We start from the raw sequence: 22766 nt of genomic DNA, 5'->3' as shown, positions 1-22766 counted from the left end.
TTGGCTGCTTGGGGCGGCCAAAACCCTGGAGCCGGCCCTGTCTCCCAGTTAGTCAGAGTGCAGGTGACCTGGAAGCTACTGCAGCATCCATATCTCCATCTCAAATGGATGTAACCATGCACATTCCAGAAGAAAAGTGTAGATCAGAGAAGAGTGTGGTGGAGGCACAAGAAACAGCTGCTGCTAAGTCTAGATGATCCAGGACTGTGGACCCACTTGAGCAGTAGCCTGAGGGACTTCCTTGTACTGCATGGGCCACAGCAAGTGAAAAACTTCATGTTCCCCAAAGACAATGAAAATGGAAGTTTCCATCCAACACATTACTGGCGTGAAATCCCCAATGGTGACAAAGTGGAGTGGCCATGGCTTATGTACTCAAAAACCCAGCATTCTGCATACTGTTTTTGTTGCAAACTCTTCCAGTCTAATGTTCCAGCCACATTGGGTTCTACAGGAACAAAGGACTGGAAAAATCTGGCTAGAAATCTGGCATGCCATGAGAAGGCAGCAAATCACCAGAGAGCATTCATAGGTGGAAAGAGCTTGAGATGAGACTAAGGTTAAAGGCCACGATAGCTGATCAGCATCAAGAGAAGATTGCATCAGAGTCTCTTTACTGGCAAAATGTTCTGAAAAGGCTCATTGCCATTGTGAGAATGCTTGCCACCCAAAACCTAGCACTGCGTGGCACTTCAGATCAACTGTATGTGCCAAACAATGGAAACTTCCTTAAAATTGTGGAGTTGATGGCTGAGTTTGATGCTGTACTCCAGGAGCATCTAAGAAGAGTCACCATCCAAGAAATGTACACACACCACTACCATGGAAAAACAATTCAAAATGAGATCATTCAGTTACTGGCAACAAAAGTCAAACAGATGATTGTGGCAGATCTGAAGTCAGCAAGATATTACTCTGTTATTCTGGACTGCACACCTGACCTCAGCCATATGGAACAAATGACTTGAATAGTGTGTTTTGTAACAACAACAGAACCTAGTGAAAATGTCCCTGCAATGGTGACTGTCAGAGAGCATTTTCTAAAATTTATTGACATTGATGATACTACAGGAGCTGGTATGGCAAATATGCTTCTTAAAAAGCTGGAAGATACAGGAATTGCGATAGCTGACATGAGAGGTCAGGGCTACAATAATGATGCCAACATGAGAGGAAAGAACAGAGGAGTGCAGACACGGATCCGAGAGCTAAACCCTTGAGATTTTTTTTGTCCCATGCAGTTCTCATTCATTGAACTAGGTGGTCAGTGATGCAGCATCAGCTTCCAGTGAGGCTGCTGAATTTTTTAATGTAATTCAAAGCATCTATGTATTTTTCTCTGCATCAATTCATCGATGGCAAATTTTAAAGCAACATCTGGGAACATCCTCTCTGACACTGAAACCACTGAGTGCCACACGATCGGAAAATCGAGTGGAGGCGATAAAGCCTATCAAAAACCAAATTGGGAAAATAGATGATGCCATAGTTGCCATTATGGAAGATAATGCTATGACAGGAACTGTTCATGGGAGAACAGTGGCAGAGGGAAATGGAATCACCAGAAACATACATAGCTTAAAATTTCTGTGTGGCTTAGTGTTGTGGCATGACATACTGTTTGAAATAAATGCTGTAAGCAAGAGACTCCAAGGTGTTGACCTTGATATATCTGGAGTAATGGAACAACTGGACAAAGCAAAGTCATACCTACAGTCTTACCGGTCAGATGAGGGATTTCAAAACGTTCTGAACAGTGCACAGAAGTTGGCAGAGGAACTTCACACTGAAGCTATTTTCCCACCCATTCAAGAATACAAGAGTCACCGAAGAAGAAGACATCTTGGTTACAAGGCACGGGATAATCCCATAAGAGACCCCAAACAATAATTCAAAGTTGAATTCTTTAACCAGGTGTTAGATTGTGCAATACAGTCAGTTGAAGAACATTTCATGCAGCTCAGGGAACACAGCAGTATATTTGGGATGTTGTATAATATTCCAAAACTCCTCACTATACCTGAAGAAGACCTACACCAGCAATGCAGGGCACTAGAGACAGTGTTGACACATGATGACATGCACAATATTGATGCGAGTGATTTAGGTGATGAACTGAAAACCCTTTCAGGATACATTTCAGCAGGATTAACTCCAAAGGCTGCTCTGGAACATATGTGCACAAATAAGATGACCACCCTCTTTCCAAATGCTTTTGTTGCTCTGCGCATACTTCTAACACTTCCTGTAACGGTTGCCAGTGGAGAATGCAGCTTCTCCAAGCTGAAGTTAATAAAAACACATCTACACTCCACAACGACAAAGGAGAGGCTGGTCGGCCTTGCAACCATCTCAATAGAGCATGAGCTGGCCCAGACTGTGGACCTTCAGCAGGAAGCCATTCAAATCTTTGCAACCAAGAAGGCACAGAAAGGACCACTTTGATTATTCAAACAGATAAAAATGCCAGCGTTTACTATGCAGACAAGAAAAGTTACATTTGCTGTTCAGGTGTTTGAAAGTTATGTGTTACTTAAAATTTTTGAACAAGGCATTTTAAGTTGTTAGTTGTCCTTTATTGAGGTAGATAGCAGAGCAGTACCATGAGAGGAGTAGAATAGGAAGAAGGCAGAATTGAGACCTTTCAAAGTTTTGACCCAAGCGAGGGGACATTGGGGCGTCATTTCAGCTACCCGCCTCAGGTGCCAAAATGTTGTGGGCCAGCCCTGTTGTCAGCTTGCACTCTTGCTCGTAGTATGAGGTCAGATAAACACTGGCTGTCCTCATGTTCCACTGATGGGAAGGCGAAGCTGGAGCTGGGCCAACGGGAGTGGAAGGGTCAGCTCCATCTTTCAGCATGATAAGGTGAGTTAAAAGATTTCAGCCATGCAGATACAGACTGACTTTTCCTGTGAAAAGCATAAGGAAACTGACACATCCCTGGGTGTGTTTGGAAGCGATTATATTTCAGCAAAAGGAGAATCCCCACTGGGTGGTTTGGGCTTAATTAATGGCAGTGTTTTGTCAGATTGCACACTTTACTGCACACGATAAACAGGACAGGAGGACTCCATCTGTTCGCAGTTTTCTGCCTTATGACTCTGGCTCAGAAGGGCTGAAATGCAACATTTTACTGATGACAGAAGAGACAGCTGTGAGGATATGTTTTTAAAATAAATTCCTGTGGATATTTGCTATGGCCAATGCTTGTCAAATACGCAATAAACTATTTTAAAATGTATTTGCTTCTCATTTGACCATAAGCCATCTGAATATATGATTCTCAGCTGGCACAGAAAAACCAGTGGGGAAAAAATTTCAAACTTGATAGTCACCTCAATCCAAGCTTAGGCACCTTAATCAGCTGCTTGATTTTTTCAGAGGTGATCAGCACTCATGGGCTTCATTTGGAATTGTGGGTTCTCAACACCGCTTTAGATGTGGGGCCCAGTGTTTCAGGTTGGGCCGCCTAAAAACTGAGGAAGCCAAATTAAAGGCCATTATGGAAAATTCAGGTCTAAGTGACTTCCCCATGCCAGCAGCAGGAGGGGAGTAAGTGTCAGAATTGGGGTGTCTTGGATCCACAGGGCATACTGTCCCTCTGCCTTTGTACAGTCTCTCTGGGAGTGTACCCTGGGTCTCCATATTGGACAAGGGGAAGACCCATGGCTCTGCCCTGGGTTCAATCACCCTGCACTGGCCACTGGGCCAGCAAGATTCTTATTCCACTCTGCTCACACCTCAGAGTCAGTTGTTTGTCTCAAATTTCAGTCACATGGTTTGTCCAGATACTTTCCCCTGCTCCCCTGGCTCAGGCAGGAGAGGGACTGGGGTCAGACAAGTAATTTACCCATCCTGATCCAAAAAGCCCCTTTGGTCGGCATTCATTAAAAGTCAATGGTCAGGTTGTTAGTCTCCATTGTATCTCCAAGGTAGCTCCATTCTCATGTTGACAGTTCTTGATAGACCATTCATACCAACCCTTATGTGACTCTCACACAGTCACGGTCATTACTTATCCCCTGTTCCAGGAAAGACATTAACCCCTTCCTATCTAGGGGGTAACAATACAAAAGTGAGAGGGAAACTGAATCACAAATGCTTTTCATAAAAATAATGCAGATATTCCCCATGTTCTCCACACTGGGTTAGTACTCAGGCTTTTTATGAAAAGCATTCCTGGCTTTCAGGTCTGTGCTCAAACCACAAGGCTATCCCACTCTCATGAAAAAAATAATAAATTTAATTTTTAAACGACTTGCCTCTGTCTGTGTTTAGTGCATACTGATCGCCATCTTTCTGGTACTCCAGAGCATACAGATCAACCTTTTCAAATTAATTTCAGGAAGATTTGTGGTGGTGGCCAGGCCAAATTGGAGTGAGTGGCGTTGCAATCTGGCCCATGGAGTCATGCACATTCAGGTTTGGCCTGGCCAAACATGGTCAGGCCATGGCTCAGGTCTGCCTCCCAATGCCAGCTCCACAGCCTATGCTGATGCACACCCAGGGCTGACATGTATGATTCTAGGTAATGTAGCTGAGTTTTTGAATTTGGCATAAATTGATGGGTTTTGTTATTTTTATGCAGGAGATAACATTATTAAATCAGAAGTTTCCCACATCTACTGGGATACTTGGTCAGTGTGTCACTGAATACTTCCATGTACTGCTTGGGCAACTCAGCCTGTGGTTTTCAGAACTTGGAATCGCCCAGGTAGCTCACTTTAGAGAACCAGCAACAGGCCATAGACCACTTAAAAATGTATTCAAGTGCTATATAGTAATGGAAATATGTGTCTTCTCTTTAAAGAACCATGGCATAGAAGAACAGACCTAATCAAAATCAACGGAAAACCCCTTTCATATTCCCTGCTAAAGGAAAAACAGCTGGGTTTCTGTGGCTCTGGAAACAGAGTTAGTTTTAGCATACCTGCCAACAGTTAAGGTTTGCAAAGATACAGGACAATAGGCTTTGGTAGGATGCCCCCCTCTGTTAGCCATGATTCAGTTCCTGAGGCCAGGGCGGAAGTGGGATCTCTTTCTGATGACTCACTGAGACCTTCAAAACATCCCGCTAGCTGGCCCATCTGTCTCCTGCTACAGCTATTTCTGTCACATTCTCCCGGATGTTATTTCTTTCCATGCTGAATCGCCACTTTTGGAGGCAACTGCTTCTTATCAGCCATAGATAGGATGCAGGTCCCAGTTCAGCACCTGTTGGGTTGATTGGAAAAACAGTTTTTTGTAAGTCTCTTGAATGTATGCAGTTGTGTCCAATATCTGCAAAAGGCTTTGAGAAATAGAAATCTGAGTCTGAAGTTAGAAAATGGCAGCAAAATCAAGGAGACAAGCAAACACATACAGGTGAAGTTGAGGACTAAATGGTTCAGGAGATGAGTAAAGGGCTCTGCAATCAGATCACTGGTTCAAATCCAGCTCAGATTAATAAAATAGAAAGCTTGTTAGCATCTGGTGGCTTAGATGAAATGGATTGATGGCCTCATTAGTTCCTAATGGAAAGGAGTCCATGTTGCAAAAATCCCTAGTGAACCCCACATGAGCAGCCTCAGGTAAGAAACCCAGAACTGAATGAGCAATGGTCACTGAACTACCTACAAGCTGGGCCTTACAGGGCAAGAGTGAAACACTTCAGGAAGGTGGCATAAGGAAGCACTGTCACTGCATGAGCTCTCCTCGTCCTGTGGAGAGAGGACTGTGCTGTCCAGCAAGCACTCAATTCCTATGATTGTATTTCCACAGTGAGACGCTCCTTGGTGTGGGTTTATTTATCATGAACTAAAGCTACATTTGGTGTTCAGGAAGGGATTTGTGTTTGCATCGTGCCCAGGAACTGGACAGCCGCCATGTTTTGTTGTTTATCAATAATGATTGAAGCAGACATAAATGTGAGACACATGTACATTTTGGATGTAAATCTCTGTCTGGCAGAGAAGCAGGTGCCATAAACAGAATGCTTTGTGTCCTAGGCTCTCCTGAATGATCCACTCTATATTGGACTGAAACACAAGCGGGTCCGTGGGAAACAATACGATGAACTGATTGATGAGTTTATGCAAGCAGTCACTAACAAGTAAGTGGGGCTTTGTGTGAGTCTCCTTTAGCTGCTTCCATTTAAAAGATGTTAAAACACTCAAAGTAAACACTAGTTTAATTGATAGCTAAGCAAAGAAAATCCATTAATGCAAACCCTTGGGTGGTCTGGAAATGACCCTGGGTGCTCGAACGCTCCATGTCAAAATTATTTATGTCTTTAGAGAGCTGAGAGGGGACTGACTATAACCATTTCCTGTCCATACATTAGGCTAGAGGTGTCAAATGGGCCCTGTGGGCTGTATCCGGTCTCTATGGTGTATTTACATGAGCTACATAGCAGATTCACGATCTCAGCGTTCTTTTTTTTTTTTTTTCTTTTTGTTAAGTGTCTAGCTGTCATGGTTGTGAAGTAAACCTTCTAAAAGTAAACAGGGTGTAATTCAATGCGGCGCTGTCTGCCTGAATCTGCAAGCAGCCTGTAAATGACTTACTCTGAGAGGTGTGAGCGTCCCTGCCTGCCAGTAACCACATCAGTATTAACCCTAAAGCCTGAAGACATATAAGCATCAACTATCATATTGCTTAGTTTAGTGGTGGAACAGGGAAGGTGTGAGGAGTGAATTCCCTGGCTAAAGAATGTGGAATTGGAAGGGAAAGAAGTACAGAGAAATGAAAAGAGAAGAGACACACTAACCGGGAGGAAAGATGGTCCAGTGATTAGTGTGCTAGCTCTGGGACTGGGGACCCAGGTTCAATTTCCTGTGAGGCCTTGGCCAAGTCACTTAGTCTATCTGTGCCTCATGTCTCCTGTACAGTGTAGTGCAATGCATTAAACATAGTGATGTGCTCCGATACCGTGGTAGTGGGGGCCATATAAATATTTTAAATAGACAAATATCCAGGGAGATAGGGCAGAGAAACTGGAAGGAGAAAGGCAGAAATAGTGCAGGAGCCCACTTTCCCACTGTGCGAGCCTGACTGCCATGACAAGGTACTTAATAACAAAGTGTCTCTGTGTTGTTGGTGCGGTGGAATGTTGCTGCTGATCCTGCAGCGTTGTTACTGCTGCCAGGGTTGCTGTTCTTGGAGCTCCGGTGTCAGCTGCACTAGCAGACAGGGCAGCATGTTCATTCAGCAGATCTCGATATTATTCATAAGACCACAGGCTTGGTACAGTGGTGAAGGTGCCCGACCAGGTTTATTGTTAACAAAGCCAGGTGCTAGCGCCCCGAGGAGCTACAGGTACACTAACACATGTACGCCTGCAGCAATGGTACATGCTCAGTCAGCACATCACAATGCCGCTGTTCCCTAGGCTGGCACAAAGTTGCCCCTCTGATGACTTATCCTGTTATGCAAACGAGTTACGTATTTCACTCCAGACATCGTTAGGGTATGTCTACACTACGAAATTAGGTCGAATTTATAGAAGTCGATTTTTTAGGAAGCGATTTTATACAGTCGATTGTGTGTGTCCCCACTAAGCGCATTAAGTCGGCAGAGTGCGTCCACAGTACCGTGGTTGGCGTTGACTTTCGGAGCGGTGCACTGTGGGTAGCTATCCCACAGTTCCCACAATCTCCGCCGCCCATTGGAATTCTGGGTTAAGCTACCAATGCCTGATGGGGCAAAAACATTGTCGCGGGTGGTTTTGGGTACATGTCATCAATCGCCCCTCCCTCCGTGAAAGCAATGGCAGACAGTCGTTTCGCGCCTTTTTTCCCTGCGGATGCCATACTGCTTTCAGCAGACAGTGCCGTAGGACTGCTAACCGTCATCATCGAATGACCGCTTCCGCTGCAACTTTGCTCTCCTGGTGCCATGAATCCACCTCGCAGGTCCTCTATATGACCGTCGTCATCCACCACTTCTGCTGCAACTCTGCTCTCCTGCTCTTGTCTCGCCATACCATGGCAAGCGTGCAGCCCACTCAGCTCAGCTAACGGACACCGCCGCTGTTGTGTCCTGGTGCTGCTGGCAGCAGACGGTGCAATAGGTCTGGAAAACTGGTCTTCCAACCACCGCTTCCGCTGCCACTCTGCTCTCCTGCTCTTGTTTCGATCGATAGCGAATTTCTCCATGTTGGCTGTCATGAGCTCCCGCTTCCGCTTCAATTCTGCTCTCCTGCTCTCATGAATCCACCTTGCAGGTCCTCTCGTCGTTCTCTATAAATATCTATTCTTGTGGCATCCGTCATCAGCCACCGCTTCCGCTGCAACTCTGCTCTCCTGCAGATGCCATACCACGGCAAGCATGGAGTCCGCTCAGATCACCACGGCAGTTATGAGCATTGTAAACTCCTTGCGCATTATCCTGCAGTATGTTCAGAACCAGAACCTGCAAAAGCAGGCGAGGAGGCGACGGCACCGCGGTGACGAGAGTGATGAGGACATGGACACAGACTTCTCTCAAAGTACGGGCCCCGGCAATTTGGACATCCTGGTGGCATTGGGGCAGGCTCATGCCGTGGAATGCCGATTCTGGGCCCAAGAAGCAAGCACAGACTGGTAGGACCACATAGTGTTGCAGGTCTGGGATGATTCCCAGTGGCTGCGAAATTTTCGCATGCGTAAGGGCACTTTCATGGAACTTTGTGACTTGCTTTCCCCTGCCCTGAAGCGCAAGAATACCAAGATGAGAGCAGCCCTCACAGTTCACAAGCGAGTGACAATAGCCCTGTGGAAGCTTGCAATGTCAGACAGCTACCGGTCAGTCAGGAATCAATTTGGAGTGGGCAAATCTACTGTGGGGGCTGCTGTGATCCAAGTAACCAACGCAATCACTGAGCTGCTGCTATCAAGGGTAGTGACTCTGGGAAATGTGCAGGTCATAGTGGATGGCTTTGCAGCAATGGGATTCCCTAACTGTGGTGGGGCGATAGACGGAACGCATATCCCTATCTTGGGACCTGACCACCTTGGCAGCCAGTACATAAACCGCAAGGGGTACTTTTCAATGGTGCTGCAAGGACTGGTGGATCACAAGGGACGTTTCACCGACATCAACGTGGGATGGCCAGGAAAGGTACATGACGCTCGCATCTTCAGGAACATAGTCTGTTCGAACAGCTGCAGGAAGGGGTTTACTTCCCAGACCAGAAAATAACCGTTGGGGATGTTGAAATGCCAATAGTTATCCTTGGGGACCCAGCCTACCCCTTAATGCCATGGCTCATGAAGCCATCCACAGGCAGCCTGGACAATAGTAAGGAGCAGTTCAACTATAGGCTGAGCAAGTGCAGAATGGTGGTAGAATGTGCATTTGGACATTTAAAAGCGCGCTGGCGCAGTTTACTGACTCGGTTAGACCTCAGCGAAACCAATATTCCCACTGTTATTACTGCTTGCTGTGTGCTCCACAATATCTGTGAGAGTAAGGGGGAGATGTTTATGGCGGGGTGGGAGGTTGAGGCAAATCACCTGGCTACTGATTACATGCAGCCAGACACCAGGGCAGTTAGAAAAGCACAGCAGGGCGCACTGCGCATCAGAGAAGCTTTGAAAACCAGTTTCATGACTGGCCGGGCTACGGTGTGAGAGTTCTGATTGTTTCTCCTTGATGAAAACCGGCCCCTTGGTTCACTCTACTTCCCTGTAAGCCAACCGACCTCCCTCCTTCGATCACCGCTTGCAGAGGCAACAAAGTCATTGTTGTTTCAAAATCATGCATTCTTTATTAATTCGTCACACAAATAAGGGGATAACTGCCAAGGTAGCCCGGGAGGGGTGAGGTTGGAGGGAAGCACCAGGTGGGGTGAGGGAGGAGGGAAGGACAAGGCCACACTGCACTTCAAAACTTATTGAATGCTAGCCTTCTGTTGCTTGGGAAGTCCTCTGGGGTGGAGTGGTTGGGTGCCCGGAGCCCCATTGCGTTCTTGGGCGTCTGGGTGAGGAGGCTATGGAACTTGGGGAGGAGGGCGGGCGGTTACACAGGGGCTGCAGCGGCGGTCTGTGACTCCAAGTCTTCAGGGCAAATTAATCATTAAACACGCTTGCTTTTAAACCATGTATTATATTTACAAAGGTACACTCACCCAGAGGTGCCTTCTCTGCCTTCAAGGTCCAGGAGCCCAGCTTGGGAGGGTTGGGAGGGTATTGGCTCCAAGGTGATAAACAGTTCCTGGCTGTCGGGGAGAACGGTTTCTCTGCTTGCCTGTTTTGCACTACCCTCCTCCTCATCATCATCATCATCTTCCTCGTCCCCAAAATCCTCATCCCTGTTGCGTGAGACTCCACCCTTGCAGGAGTCCATGAACAGGGGTGGGGTAGTGGTGGGGGCACCCCCTAGAATTGCATGCAGCTCATCATGGAAGCAGCATGTCTGGGGGTCTGACCCGGAGCAGCCATTTGCCTCTTTGGTGTTTTGGTAGGGTTGCCTGAGCTCCTTAAGTTTCATGCAGCACTGCTGCGGGTCCTTGTTATAGCCTCTGTCCTTCATGCCCTTTGAGATTTTTTCAAATATTTTGGCATTTTGTCTTTTGGAATGGAGTTCTGAGAGCACGGATTCATCTCCCCATACAGCGATCAGATCCAGTACCTCCCGTTCAGTCCATGCTGGAGCTCTTTTGCGATTCTGGGACTCCATCGTCACCTCTGCTGATGAGCTCTGCACGGTCACCTGTGCTGATCAGCTTGCCACACTGGCCAAACAGGAAATGAAATTCAAAAGTTCGCGGGGCTTTTCCTGTTTACCTGGCCAGTGCATCTGAGTTGAGAGTGCTGTCCAGAACAGTCACAATGGAGCACTCTGGGATAGCTCCTGGAGGCCAATACCGTCAAATTGAGTCCACACTACCCCAAATTCAACACAGCGATGTCCATTTCAGCACTAATCCCCTCGTCAGGGAGGAGTACAGAAATCGATTTTAAGAGCCCTTTAAGTCAACAAAAATGGCTTCGTCATGTGGACGGGTGCAGGGTTAAAACGGTCTAACGCTGCTAACTTCGACCTAAACTCGTAGTGTAGACCAGGGCTTAGTTACCCTCCTTATCCTTGTACCTGCTAGTCTGAACAAAACATCCTCATCCATTATCTTGTCATGCCAGCCTGATCTGATGAGGGGTCGGCGTGTTCTTGTACCATCTCATTGGAATGTGTTTACCAAGTTACTTGAGAGATCTGTGTGGTTTTGTACCATCCTCTCCAGTCAGGAATGTGCTTACTTGGTGTTAGCTAATAGTCTAGTTGGCAGCTGGTATCAAGCGGAGTGCCCCAAGGGTCGGTCCTGGGGCCGGTTTTGTTCAATATCTTCACTAATGATCTGGATGATGGCATGGATTGCAAGTTTGCAGATGACACTAAACTGGGAGGAGTGGTAGATACGCTGGAGGGTAGGGATAGGATACAGAGAGACCTAGACAAATTAGAGCATTGGGCCAAAACAAATCTGATGAGGTTCAACAAGGACAAGTGCAGAGTCCTGCACTTAGGATGGAAGAATCCCATGCACTGCTACAGGCTGGGGACCAACTGGCTAAGAGGCAGTTCTGCAGAAAAGGACCTGGGGATTACAGTGTATAAGAATCGGGATATGAGTCAACAGTGTGCCCTTGTTGCCAAGAAGGCTAACAGCATTTTGGGCTGTATCAGTAGGAGCATTGCCAGCAGATCGAGGGATGTGATCATTCCCCTCTATTCAGCATTGGTGAGGCCTCATCTGGAGTACTGCATCCCCACTACAGAAAGGATGTGGACAAATTGGAAAGAGTCCAGCAGAAGGCAATGAAAATTATTAGGGGGCTGGGGCACATGATTTATGAGGAGAGGCTGAGGGAACTGGGCTTATTTAGTCTGCAGAAGAGAAGAATGAGGGAGGATTTGATAGCTGCTTTCAACTACCTGAAAGGGGGTTCCAAAGAGGATGGATCTAGACTGTTCTCAGTGGTACCTGATGACAAAACAAGGAGTAATGGTCTCAAGTTGCAGTGCGGGAGGTTTAGGTTGGAAATTAGGAAAAAAAATTTCACTAGGAGGGTGGTGACGCACTGGAATGGGTTACCTAGGGAGGTGGTGGAATCTCCTTCCTTAGAGGTTTTTAAGGTCAAGCTTGACAAATCCCTAGCTGGGATGATTTAGTTGGGGATTGGTCCTGCTTTGAGCAGGGGGTTGGACTAGATGACCTCCTGAGGTCCCTTCCAACCCTGTTATTCTATGATTCTATGAATACCTAGTGTGTTGTTGTTTTGCCAAGGCCAGGCCTACTCTGGTTCAGAGCCTTTGAGTCACACTGTTAGTTATGCCTAGTGCTCCAGCAACGCCTACACTATATACAGGCCATATTCTCCCCTTATCTTGATCTTCATGCAAACCTTCCATTGACATCAGTGGGAGATCCACTGTGAACTGAGGGAGTATGGGTTTCTCTGTTTATACCTCAACTCATGGACCATCATTCAAAATGGAGGTAAGCCCTCTCCACTGAATGCGTTTGATACATAGGCATGAAGCCCAGTCCTGTAGCTCTCACTCATTTCCCATTGAAATCACTGGGACTGCTCACGAGAGTAAGGACTGCAGCACTGGACCCTAAATCTATAGATATGGGCCCGAACCTGCACAGCAGACCAAAAACACCTCTGCAGTTCAGGTCCTGATTGGAGCTTTACCCGTGGCACTCCAAAGTCTCCTACCTGCTTGTCCTGAGCTTTGGGGAATTTGGATTCAGATTTTGCAGATTGGGCTGATCTCCGCTGGACTCTCATCCTTACAGTAGGTTCAAGGTCACGACCACCTCTCCTTTCTTTCTGGCTATTTGGGAGGGAGGGGATGTTGTAAAACAGGGTTATGGTATGGGGAAAGCTGAGAACCATCGCTCATGGCTATTGGTTATGTGCTTTGCAGTGCATTCTTGTGCCCAGGTGGGGACGGTGAAAGTACATGACAATCCCCTCGACTCACTGAAGGGGATATTGGAAGGAAGAGAGAAAACAGCTATTTAAAACAGACTGGAAAAGCCCTAACCTCTTGAGCATCATTTTCTGCCTCTGCTAAAGTAACAGATGATGTTAATCAGGGACTGCAGAGTGATTTATGAGGTGCTTCATGTTTGCTTGTCTTCCCTCCACACTGTTGTTGTTTCAGTTCTTTGCATTTAAAGGCACCACGTCAGTTACATGAATTAGGTTTCCCTCCGTCTCAGTAGGCTGTTTCTGCGTGCACTGCTGCGAACTGTAGGCTTATGTCTCTCATAAGGGAGGTCTGGAGGGTTCTACGGGCAACACCTACCAAAAAAAGAAATGACCAGTGCCCTTCCCCCATGCCCAGGTGAGTGGGGAGGAGCAGTAAGGAGGGAAATGGTGAGGACTGGTCAGTGCCTTCAGCAGCTATAGGTCCTGGAGGAGCTGACTGCTTTAGAGACAGTGTCTGTGCAACCCTCAGTTTTTGTGACTGGCCCTTGGTCCAGTGGAATTGGGTGCTAGACTGAGAGAATTGGGGTGAAATCCTGGCCTCATTGAGTCAATGGGAGTTTTGTTATTTACTTCAGTGGAGCCAGGACTTCACCCAGGTTCCCGTTCCCAGTTCTGCTACTGACTCACTGTGTGACGTTAGGCCAGGCCCTTCACCTCTTCTGGGCTGCAGATTCCCCATCTGCAACGTGGGCTAATAATTATTACATAGCTTTATACGCCCCTGGATCTGTGGATAAAAAATACTCTATCTAGTGATAAACATTATCACTTCGGCGAGGGGTGCATTAGAAATGCTTAAAAGAGAACCTTAAAAGAGAGTGGGAAAATTTGAGCTTATGCCTTTTTTGTTCTTTATAATGGACAAAGGCCTGATTATTCTTTTTAAAAGGTTGGATCTTTTGTGGCTTGTGTTGACATTAGGAATTCCTGTCTTGTCTAATCTGGAAGACTCTGGCAGTAGAGAAACACATCTATGGAATCACAAGAGACTGAAAGCAATTGGGAGGTGAAGGGAATTGTCATCTGATTGTTTACAGTTGGTATTTTGTTGGCACGCTCTCTTATTTGAACTCCAGCCTCTAATGAACACAGTGGAGAAAGGATGTCTCCTAAAGTTTCCTCTTCTCCTCTGGCCACAACAGGACCAGGGAGAGAGAATTCAGAGCTCAGCAGGGTCCTCCTGCGACACACAGCTTGAGACACTTGGTTTCTATGGTGATGAGTGGTATAAGGACCTAGATAATGGCTCCCTCCCATCACTTGTCTGGCTCTGGGCTTTGTTTGTGGTGTCTATGGCAAAGATTGCTGAACATGCAGGATATGAACCCTGACACCACTGCGAGATGTATTTTGGGAACAGGGCAAAACAGATAGGCAGCTAGCCAGCCCTGGCCTGCCACCTGACCCATCAGAATGTGCTCCCGGGTAGCATGCCTCTTCTGTGCTTGCTATTGGGAAAAGACTGCCTATTGTTTCCCTATGGCGGGGTTAGATGGGCTAATCCCAGAGGAGAAGGCAGAGGGGACTCAGCCATGGAACTCAGCAGAATGACATGCCCAGGCAGTGTGGTCTAGTGATTGGAGCAAGGTGCTGGGGTCAAGAGCCTTGGCTTCTGTTCTCAACTCTTCCAGTGGATGCAGGACAAATCATTTAGACAGCCTGAGACCCAGAGAGGTTATCTCCAGATTGGTATACCTACTTTGCAGATGTATTGGGAGGGAAAATCCATCATGTATATTAGGTGCCTTGAGACCTGGGTGCAAGGCACTATAGAATTGTATTATTACTACTTCTTCTAGTGCTTGTTCTAATAGTTATTCTTTATTGCAAAGACCCTGGTGTTGGGAAAGGTGGTAACTCTAGGCTGAACTGGATTCAGCAGGCTTGAATGCAATGCATTCATTTGGTCTTGGATTACCACCTGAACAGTTACCCTGAACTTCCATCCAGGTCATGAGATGAAGCAGAAAATGGCATGAAAGTGCTGTCATATTGTAGCTAACCTCAGTGGTACTTGTGCAGCGACCTTTGAATTTGAAAAGCTCTGATCCCTGAAATCTGGACTCTGGGCTCTGGCTTTTGTTATTCATAAGAATAGCACTTCTCAGAATCATCCGAGAATCATCTGAGAATAAACCCACAATCTGAAGGGAGCGCTTGTCTGATTATTTTGGGGGGATCTTTTGGGTCCCTAATGATTAATTAACCAGGTTAATTTGGTTCATATCGAGAGGTATTGCTAGAACAATTCTTGAATTCTCCAAAATGGAGACATGCCAGTCATGTAAAAAGTTTAATCTAGTTTATGAGGGTCCTTTAAATTCTCATGTAAGTCAGTGGTCAGCTCTTTTGCCGGAGCACCTCCCGTCCCAGCTGGTAACTACTGCTTCAGCGACATGTGTCAAGGAAGTGGAATATGTCAGAACACAGGAAGGCGAATAGAGTGAAGATTCATTGTTCTAATGTATGAATAAAATCAAACAGATGCTATTCCAATTTCTATGGCTGGAGGCATCTCCACTCAGAGGCAAAGGCTCAGGGCTTCATAATAGCCACCGAATAATGGATGGGTATAGCAGTAGCTCCACAGTTAGCACTAATGTATTTGCCAATAAAATGAGACTTATGGGCATTTTTAGACCAAATTATTAATGAAGGCCCTTCTCAAAACAGCTGGAAGAATTATCTGCATTTTCCCAGTGTCTAAACCTCCATTTGTTACTGTTTCACCTAGAAAGCAAGAAAGGACTTCCTATTAAGGGCCAAATTTTTGTATTTGCAGCTGTCTTATCCCCAGTGGAAGCCAGAATTTGGCCCACAGAGCTCAGGCCATGGATTTAGGATTAAGCAGCCTTGCAAAATGCTACTTGCCCACAGCAAGTAATTGGAGTAGGGTTTATTTTACATGATGGGCATGTAACATATACCTATCTACATTATCTTCAGTCACCAGAGCAAAAGGAGAGTGGGTAGATTTTGCACCTGGACTGGTAAATTTTCAAGGCTGGAATAAAAACTCACTTGCTTCATCCAGGGATCCTATCAGAAGGAATATCCCATAATCTCCACATATCAGAGAAAACTGTGCTCGAAATCTAAAGACCTGAGTGGGGTGCTGATGTGCCAGGGTATATTTTCTTTGTGCTGTGGAGAGTTAGATGCCCTTGCAGTGTGATGAGACTCAGTCTACACACTAATAATGTGTTTTATTGGCAAACTCCCTTAAAAAAAAAACCTAACCAAGATCTGGGATTGAGCTGTGGAGTTTTAAAAAGATTGTCACGTTTTTTTCCTCCTCCCTTTCTCTTGAATTCCTTCTTTCTTACTCCACTTCCACCTCCCATCATCTCTTCCATAGTCCCATTGTAAAGTAACAGTGTTACCGTGATTCCAAATGGCCAGAAGTGCTGATGGATGGGCCATCCCAAAGCGAACAGCTTCCCTTGTGAAAGCCAGCCTCGCTCGCTCGCTGACAGATGTTGAGCAAACAAAGTATAGACCCTGGGAGAGGCACTTCCACACTCCAGCAGATTGTCACTGAAGCCTCGTTAAGCTGTCATAACTTCTCTCCCTTTTCCTTTCCCATCACAGCTGATTACCAGGGTAATTGTGAAAACAGAAGCTGTCTCTTTTATGAGCCTGTTCTATTTGACAGGGTGCAGGAGACAATCAGAGACCAAGTGTTGGGGAATTCGAATGAAAAGAGAGGGAAAGTAGCTCTAAGTAGTTCTTTTCATTTTGGTTTGAACTAGATTTGTTTTCCCCTGAGCTCCACCCCGTAGTGTACCCACGTACAGAGCTAACGACAAGGTCCCAAGTGCCCTGCAGAAAGCTGGGCATATGTTCTGCAATAAGTTCCTCTGGTTTCAGCAGCTCTCTAATGCATCAGACTGGGAATCCAGTGGTCGCTTTTATGATGCGAAATAATCAGTACAGTATCCCCTGTGTTATTTATTTGGACTTTACATTTAATATCGTGTATTGAACTGAAAATATCAACGTGATGCTCGGCCAGAGCTATAAATCGATCCTGCTTTGTGAACCCAGCCCCATTTTGGGCTTAGTAATAACTCCTCAAATCAAGGCCAGATTGGCTTAGTTTCAGTTTTTGATGTGCAGGTTTCACAGAGAGCTAGCTGCATATCCCTCATCTCTACCTCAGTGGTGCTCGGGGCTTGAATTTCCTCTATGTCCACCTGGAATTGGAGTGAAGTGGCTTTAAATATGCACAGAGCAGCCCTTTCGAAACTACCAAGGTGCAGCACGGCTCTCAAAACAGACAAGACAGATCAGCCATGGAATCCTAAACGGGAATGTCCCTGTGGTCCTTCCAGTGACCCCTGTGATGAAGTGAAAGAGCTGAACTCCTCACATGATCAGAGTGACTTGCTTTTGAGCCGGGTATGATATTGAGTGTGGGAGAGCAGTACTGATACTGTACTCCTGGCTCCACTAGCACGACTTCCTGTTACTGATTAAGGACTGAACTTCAGCCACTGCTGCTATGCTGTCCCTCTGGTAATGGGCGTTCACACTTTGTACTTGACCTTGACTGATTTGGAATGCAACAGTTTTATCCTTCACTGGGGCTTTCTGGCTTGTGCATTTACAGCTAGACCTGATTTACTGTAGCTTTTCTAGGTAAAAGATATGTCTGGAGGGAGGGCAGGTGGCTTTGCTGCCTTTGGTGTTTTCTGCCATGAGGCAGGGTTAGTTTGTGCCCAGGACTCCATGCTAGCACTATTGCATCCCCTGGCCACTCCCAATCCCAGAACGTGCTGTTTCCCATTTTAGCTGCACTATCCCTTTCAGACCCTCGTTGGTATAACCCTATCTTACCCCTCAGCAGACTTTATGCCTCTAGGGCCCAGCCCCTGGATTCACATTGACATGGACCCAGTCTGACTCTTGCTCAGTGTTAGAATGGAATATATATTCTGGAATAAGTGAAGGCAATTAGAGCCCAATGAGCTGCATCTCACAGACAGAGGCAGACTACTGGGCTCATGGTGCAGTTCCTGGGCTCTTCTGGAGGAGTGGTTGGGCACCAAAACTTCCGGGCACAGAGCTGCATCCAGGAGCCCCTGTGAGCGTGACTGACCCAACAGTCCGTAACCCAGACCTATGGCTTCCTTTTTACGAGAAGACAAATTTACAGGTACGAACAGATTTGCCCGCTGTTCCTACATGTCTGTAAAGCACTTGTCAGGGCTATCGATGCTGGATAAATAATGCCATCAGGGTAAGTGAATCACCTCAAAGATGTAAAACTCTGCCTTGTGTGCGGGTTTCTGTGCTATAAAAACCCTAGCGCCCGCTTTTATTTTAATATTGCAGGCAGTTTTCTACTCTGTCCGTTCCTAAGGAAAGTCTCTTAGCTAGACAGGTGCTATAAAAATGAAAGGGACTTTTTTTCTTTAAACCCAATGTCTGTCTGATGTAAATGGGCAAACAAACATTTCAACCTCTCTTGACAAATAATAGCACTGTCACCTGTCCCCTGTACTGTCCAGACTGTCAGCTCTCTTCCTGCAGCCCACATTGTTTCCTCCCCTTGGCCAGAAGCACGTAAAGCTGTGAGAACAATGGAAAAACAAAACTTGGGAAGGGTCCCAGAGCCCAGGCACCAGCCCGAGCCCAAACACCTCCACCGCAATTAAGGTTCCCTGCAGCCTGAGCCCTGCAAGCCCGAGTCAGCTGGCACAGGGCAGCCACAGGCATTTAATTGCAGTGTAGATGTACCCTTGTATGCCTTAGCCAAATCCTAGTTTGTGGCCCTGCTCAGGCAGGCACTCCACCTGCCCTTGAGCTACCAGCCAAAGGTCCAGTTGCAGGTGGGGAGGGAGCTAGTGGATCCACAACAGCAAAGCTTGGCCTAGACTGTGAACCCTTGTAAAAGGGCTGGGCATGAACACCTTTTCCCCCCTCCCTGCAAACTCTCTACCTGATCCAGTCTGCTGGTGCCTGCACTTTTGGAGCTTCTGGCTGCTTCTCTGTTTCCAGCTTGCACAAGGTCTTTTTTTCTGATCCCTGTCCTCTTGCCTCAGGGGATGGACAACTCTTCAGCTGGACTCCAGGACTTGCAAGGGACTGGGGGGAAGTGACTTGCCTTTTTCTCTCTTAGAACATACCAGCTGGATCCAGCCCTTCCTCTACCCACAGCACCTTCTGTCATTCCTGTGGGATAGCCTGGCAAGCCACCACAATGCTGCCAGAGCCTGGTGGGTAGCTCCCTTTCATAAGCAAGGGGAATGCAGACTCTCGGGCTGCTGCCTTTATCTTCCGCAGTGGATTCTGTTGATCTGGTACCTGGCAGCCCCTGCAAAGTGCTGGGTGTAGCTTTGAGTGGGGAAATCCTGTTCATCTCTTCTTCAGTGGCCAACTTCTAGCCAAGTGCCTGCAGCCCAGGAATCTTTGTGGATTTTCAGCCTACATGCCGATCGCTTGTTGTGAGGCACAGACAAGGCTGGCGGTTGAAAGGTGGCCTTCCCATTATGAAACTGGCAAGTATAAGATGAGGAATATCAAGGGCAAGGGAGAAAAGACCTCTTCTTTTGCCCGGCTTTATATAAGGCCAAAGGTGGGGACTCAATGCATAAAGCAGTTCTCCTCCATAATGGGCTTGGAGAGCTTTTATGAAGTGTTATATTCAAGGAGAAATTGGAAACCACCTCTGTAGGAATCTTTCACCAAGGAACTTGAGTAACATTTGTTCCTGCCTCTGGGGAAATAGTTTATGCTTTCTGCTCACAGTGAATAGAAATTGTCAACCTTGAGCAGCAAATGCATCACCCAGAGCCCATGGACTCGGCCCTTCAAAGTTTGAGTTACATTATCCAGTCAGGTGCTTTTCAGAGCATTGCCTCGTGGAATTTTTTCCCCATGATCTCATGACCTATAATGAGGCTGGAAGAAGTTGATGAGATACATGCAAATATGGATAAAAGAACCAGGCTGCATGGAAAAATTGTTTAGGAAATTACAAAGAAAGGTGTCTACTGGAGGAACTGAAAGCAACTTCATCAGCAAAACATCTGCCTGCTGCTTCAGAGATTCACACGTCTTCTTGTGAGTACATTCCAAGAGAGACGTGCATCCCTATCTGCAGAAAGTGCATCCGTAACGATCTTGTTTTCTGCACCCTTCTTGTTAGCTTTGTCCAAAGCATCGGTGCAGCTTTGTTGGAAAATAACACAATGAGAGACGAAACACGAATCCTTACAGAGGCCCACCTAATATCTCTCTCCTGAAAAGCAGAACAACTGCCTAAAGTTTTGGGGGTTTAATTGTTAAAACAGACTTGCATTGTTGCCTTTGCTTAGAAAAACATGAAACTATGGAACAGGAGCCAGATTCTTATACCCTTCCTCACGCTGAATAGCAGCTCGCTCAACATGCCCATGGATGCAGAAATTACTAGCTGAGGTTCTTTGGCCTGTGTCATGCAAGAGGTCAGACTAGATGATCATAATGGTCCCTTCTGTCCTCAAAATCTATTATTTCAGTGGGGCTAAGTGTGGAAGAAGATATACTGCTTAATGTGAGTAATGGAACCAGAATTTGGACCATAGTTAGTTAGTTATGTAGGTCTAGTAAAGACCATGACACAGTCCCTACCTCAAAGGGCTTGCAATTTAATTTTAGACATGATGCTATGTGTAAGAGTAAGGAGTGAGGAAAGACAAGGGTAACAACAATAAGGTTAGTCGCTTGCAGACTTGTGCTTTCTATTGTAGAAATGGCAGAACAAACTCCAGGAATGGTGCTGAGAGTCTAGGGTCCTTTGGTCAAATGCAGATGCATGAGCGGTATTATTATCTAGCTTTTATTGTGGCCTATCTAAAACCAGACAGATTGACTAGGTTAAAGAGCTTCCTGTTCGTAGGCCTCAGTGCCATTTTTGGAGCAATGGCAGGAAAACACAGCCTCACTGAACACCAGCTTCAGAGCTTTGAGGAGTGATGGAGGATAGAAATGGATGGGTGAATCGGGCTCAGCAATGCAATAGCCACAGAACCAAGCAAACACATTCTCTGCATTCAGATCCCTGCTAGAGATTTGCTTCTTCTGTGATTCCCAAAAGAAGTGAACCAACACCTGCACAGACACATTATCCTCCCAACACCTCGCCCTCTTGACACCTATCATTTTGGCACATTTTCTTTCAGGCTGGAGGTTCTTACGTAACCTCCTCTGAAGCCACCACCATGTAATTCTGTGGACTAGTGTGAGGCCCTCTTAGATTCTGTGCTTGAACACCCAGTTAGTTAAGGTGGAAAAAAACATGCTAGAAGTTTGGATCCAATCCAGTTGCTTGCAGACCTGGCCATAGTGATCCACACATTTGTAACCTCTAGGCTGGACTATTGCAATCCTCTTTATCTAGGAAAAGTAGCAAGAGAACCCCATGATCTCAGGAAGCTACAGCTTGTTCAGAAAGGCGCAGCACCTTCCTATACAAGTCACCGGGAACCTATCATACTGATACATCACTCTGCTCTGAGTCTGCATTGAAAACAGAGTCAAGATCAAGGTCACTGTCCTGATACTCCTGTTGGTAAATTGTATAGTCACTTGCTTGACTACACTTTGGTTAATTATGAAATATATTCAAGAGACCAAATAACCCATATCAGTCAGGTTTATTGCTCAAAATCAATAGTAGCATAGTACGGGAAGAAAGGCTCAGTACAATACAATCTTGAGCAGTGTTGTTAAATTCACCTTACACAAAAGGTGTGCTCCCTTCCTTGTCATTGTTTTGGATACTAACATTCCAGGCACTAGTCCATTAAACTACCTCCCTAACTTGTACTAAGACGTAGAACGAATGGATCTTGATTTTGACATGTTTCCTATCTGCTTATGCCATATGCTGAATTGCACTATTGCAAGGGATTGTGGGATGTAGCTTAGCATGAGTGAACAGAACTCCGGAAAAAACATAGGCCCATTCAGCTCTTATAACTGCCAGGCATTTGTATAATATGGTATATACTAACCTAACAGATGTGCATGGCATCAGTCTTGGTTACCGGAGAGACAGTCTCATCCGCTGCAAGCAGGACCTCCTACAACAGCTGCATTCCACCAGAACAATGGTTCACTCAACCAATAGGAGGAGGCTTGTGACCATGGGAGACAGGAGCTGGACCAGGAACATGGAACTCGATGCCAGAACAGATAAGAGTGACCACTGGACCTTGCTGCTTTAGCACCTTCAATCTCACTGATTCATAAAAAAACAAAACAAATAATAAGCCTGCTTCTTGATGGCATTGCGGGAAGAGAGAGAACCTCATCCTCTTCAGTGTTTGCATACTATAGCAATGAGGTCTGTATAAGTATTCAAGGGATGAATGGATGGATAGCAGGGGACTTGGCATGTATGATCTGCTTTAGGCTGAGAAATAAGAGTTTTACTGCTGGCAAAGTTTGTAGAGTGCTGCTCACCAAAAGCTCTAGCTGGTGAGCACAGAATTAAGAATCCATTAGGGCTTAGTCCTTAGTAGCCTCTGCTCCTGCCATCCATGAGTTTGCTGCTTAAACTTGGAATTGTTTTAAGCCCCAGGCCATTCCCGTAGTCCGTGGGCTCCTGCTGTTGTGAGAAGGCTTCTTCAAACAGCTGGGCTTTGCCGCACGCTCTGGAAATAGACAGGCTTGGGCTCGTTCGATGAGTGCTCAGCTCACATCTACCTCCCGATCTCTTACATGACCGTGTTTTGGGATTGCCAGCACTTAATCAGACTTGCCCAGTGGTGCACAAGCTCTGGTCTGTACAGATGTTTCTTGTAGCTAGGTGAA

The 22766-nt window shown here is 46.3% G+C and overlaps 1 protein-coding gene across 1 annotated transcript in view; it reads left to right on the top strand.

Moving 5' to 3' along the window:
* ME3 (malic enzyme 3) overlaps positions 1–22766 on the top strand; it is a 198030-nt gene that overhangs the window by 136372 nt on the left and 38892 nt on the right. Inside the window, exon 6 of the mRNA XM_026651621.2 lies at positions 5988–6091. Coding sequence (XP_026507406.1) covers positions 5988–6091 — 104 coding nt within the window. The remainder of the gene's footprint in view (positions 1–5987; positions 6092–22766) is intronic.

The sequence above is a fragment of the Terrapene carolina genome, unplaced genomic scaffold, assembly GCF_002925995.2.
Source record: "Terrapene carolina triunguis isolate 2854851 unplaced genomic scaffold, T_m_triunguis-2.0 Scaffold97, whole genome shotgun sequence".
NCBI classification, from domain to species: domain Eukaryota; kingdom Metazoa; phylum Chordata; order Testudines; family Emydidae; genus Terrapene; species Terrapene triunguis.
Note: the sequence above shows the minus strand (reverse complement) of the source record. Positions and strands in the feature narration are given on the sequence as shown.